The 1,837-nt window shown below is 33.5% G+C and overlaps 1 protein-coding gene across 1 annotated transcript; it reads right to left on the reverse strand.

Annotated features, from left to right (window-relative positions):
• LOC124940520 (WUSCHEL-related homeobox 4-like) lies at nucleotides 1–893 on the reverse strand. The gene is made up of 3 exons (XM_047481045.1): nucleotides 651–893; nucleotides 340–576; nucleotides 1–262 (listed from the first exon to the last, which is right to left on the reverse strand). The coding sequence occupies exons 1-3, from the start codon at nucleotides 846–848 to the stop codon at nucleotides 155–157; spliced, it is 543 nt and encodes a 180-aa protein (XP_047337001.1). The 5' UTR covers nucleotides 849–893; the 3' UTR covers nucleotides 1–154.
• Between the last annotated feature and the right edge of the window lie 944 nt (nucleotides 894–1,837).

Raw genomic sequence — 1,837 nt, forward strand, 5'->3', positions numbered from 1 at the left:
GACATAAGAAAAGAGACATTGGACTAAGAAATTGACAGGATCATAGCCGTTGAGTCCAATCATATAAGCAAGCATGCATGAGATTTTCAAAAAAGACCAAATTAGAAAAAAGAAAAGAAATAAAAAACTAATTTCAAATTAGGACCGGTCATGATCATCTTCCTTCCGGGTGCAATGGAAAGAGCTCCAAAGTCTTGTCTCCTTCAAATTTCCTCTCAAATTTCAATGCCATGCATTTCCTCTTACAACCACCATCTCCTAACTGCAACAAGTTAATGATTCTTCCTTAAAATTTCCGAGATCTTTTACCCTAGCTATTCATTCGAATTATAAACATACCTTTTCGGTGATTGTAATAGCATTTCGCTTGAGCTTTTGTCTCTCTCGGGCTTTATGGTTTTGAAACCAATAGAAAACATTCTTTCCCTCAATCTTACCGAACTTGGCTAGCTGCAAAGTGATTTCTTCAATCTGGTTTGCATTAGGTGTTCTCATTCCATTCGTGTACAACATTTCTAGTATCCCGATTTGTTCTTGTGTCGGGTTCCATCTTGTTCCACCGTGGTGCGTCTCCACCTATAATTACCAAATTAAAAAAAAATTCAACAAAACCAATTAAGATAGTTCAAGTGACAAAAATCTATACATACCTGGTTAGACGAAGAAGAGGGGCGATGGTGACGAGGATGGTTGATGAAGGTCTTAATGTCGAAGGGAATATTAAGTTTGGGGGCGATATGGCGGAGGCGCTTGTAACCGAGAGTGAGGGAAGTTGGCGATGGCGGTTCATGAGGATGATGGTGGTCCAAGAGGCCGGCACCTATTGTGAGTTGGTATTGGACCTTCATTATTCATAAGTTTTTTGATAAATGTGGTAAATGTATATATGGAATTAAGGAAGGAGGTGAAAATGATGAGAAGTGAATAATTAATGGTGGACAGTGAAAAAGAGAAATGAGGAATGAGTGATAAGAGAGTGGGGAATGATGAATGTTGCCTACAACAATTCAGACCAAATCATTAGGTGAGGTTGACTAATTTTGATTACCATTTTTCTAAAGTTTTGAAATAGACTTATGGCTTTTTCAATTTTTATTAAGATACTTCTTTATTATTTAGGTTTTTTTAAAATTAAATACTTTTTCATGTATACATATATTTAAATTGTAGTTATCTTTTTAACTAATTATTATTAATATTTATCATTGAATAAGGATTGTGAAAGGCTTTTAATTTGCATTGTAACATATAAGTTTAAATCAATTTTTTCATAAAAAACAAATGTATGAAACTAAATGCACCACTAGTAGAAAAACGACTTTATGTAGCGAAAATAGTAACGACTATATATATGTTTGATTTTTGTTTGTACATGTCTAATGTTATCTTAACCATACCTCCTTCCTTTGAGATTGGGGGTTTATTGTTCTCAAGTCATGGATTGTTGTAGCTTTGTAGGGGTTTGTTCTATTTTGAAATTACTATTTGTTTAGCTTTTTTTGCTTCATTATTTTGTTTTCCTTTAACATTTGTTCAATCAAAATTCTTTTTATTCCCTCGTCGACTACAAGAACTCTTCAACCATCCTCGTTTTGCTAGTGAATCGTCAATATTGGAGAAACCAATAACTTTTTCTATTTTTGTTGTACCGGATGCTTCACATTGCTCAAGGATAAAGGTTACTTCTAATAGGATAACTAATTGTGTTGTTATCATCACTTTATCCAACTCCACATCACTAAATGTTATTGAGAGTTTAAATAATCTCATGGGAGGCTAATTAAATTCCTCTTCCCAAAAATTAATAAAGTAAGAAATTATATCTCTTGACTCTATA

This window comes from Impatiens glandulifera, chromosome 5 (genome assembly GCF_907164915.1).
Source record: "Impatiens glandulifera chromosome 5, dImpGla2.1, whole genome shotgun sequence".
Taxonomy (NCBI): domain Eukaryota; kingdom Viridiplantae; phylum Streptophyta; class Magnoliopsida; order Ericales; family Balsaminaceae; genus Impatiens; species Impatiens glandulifera.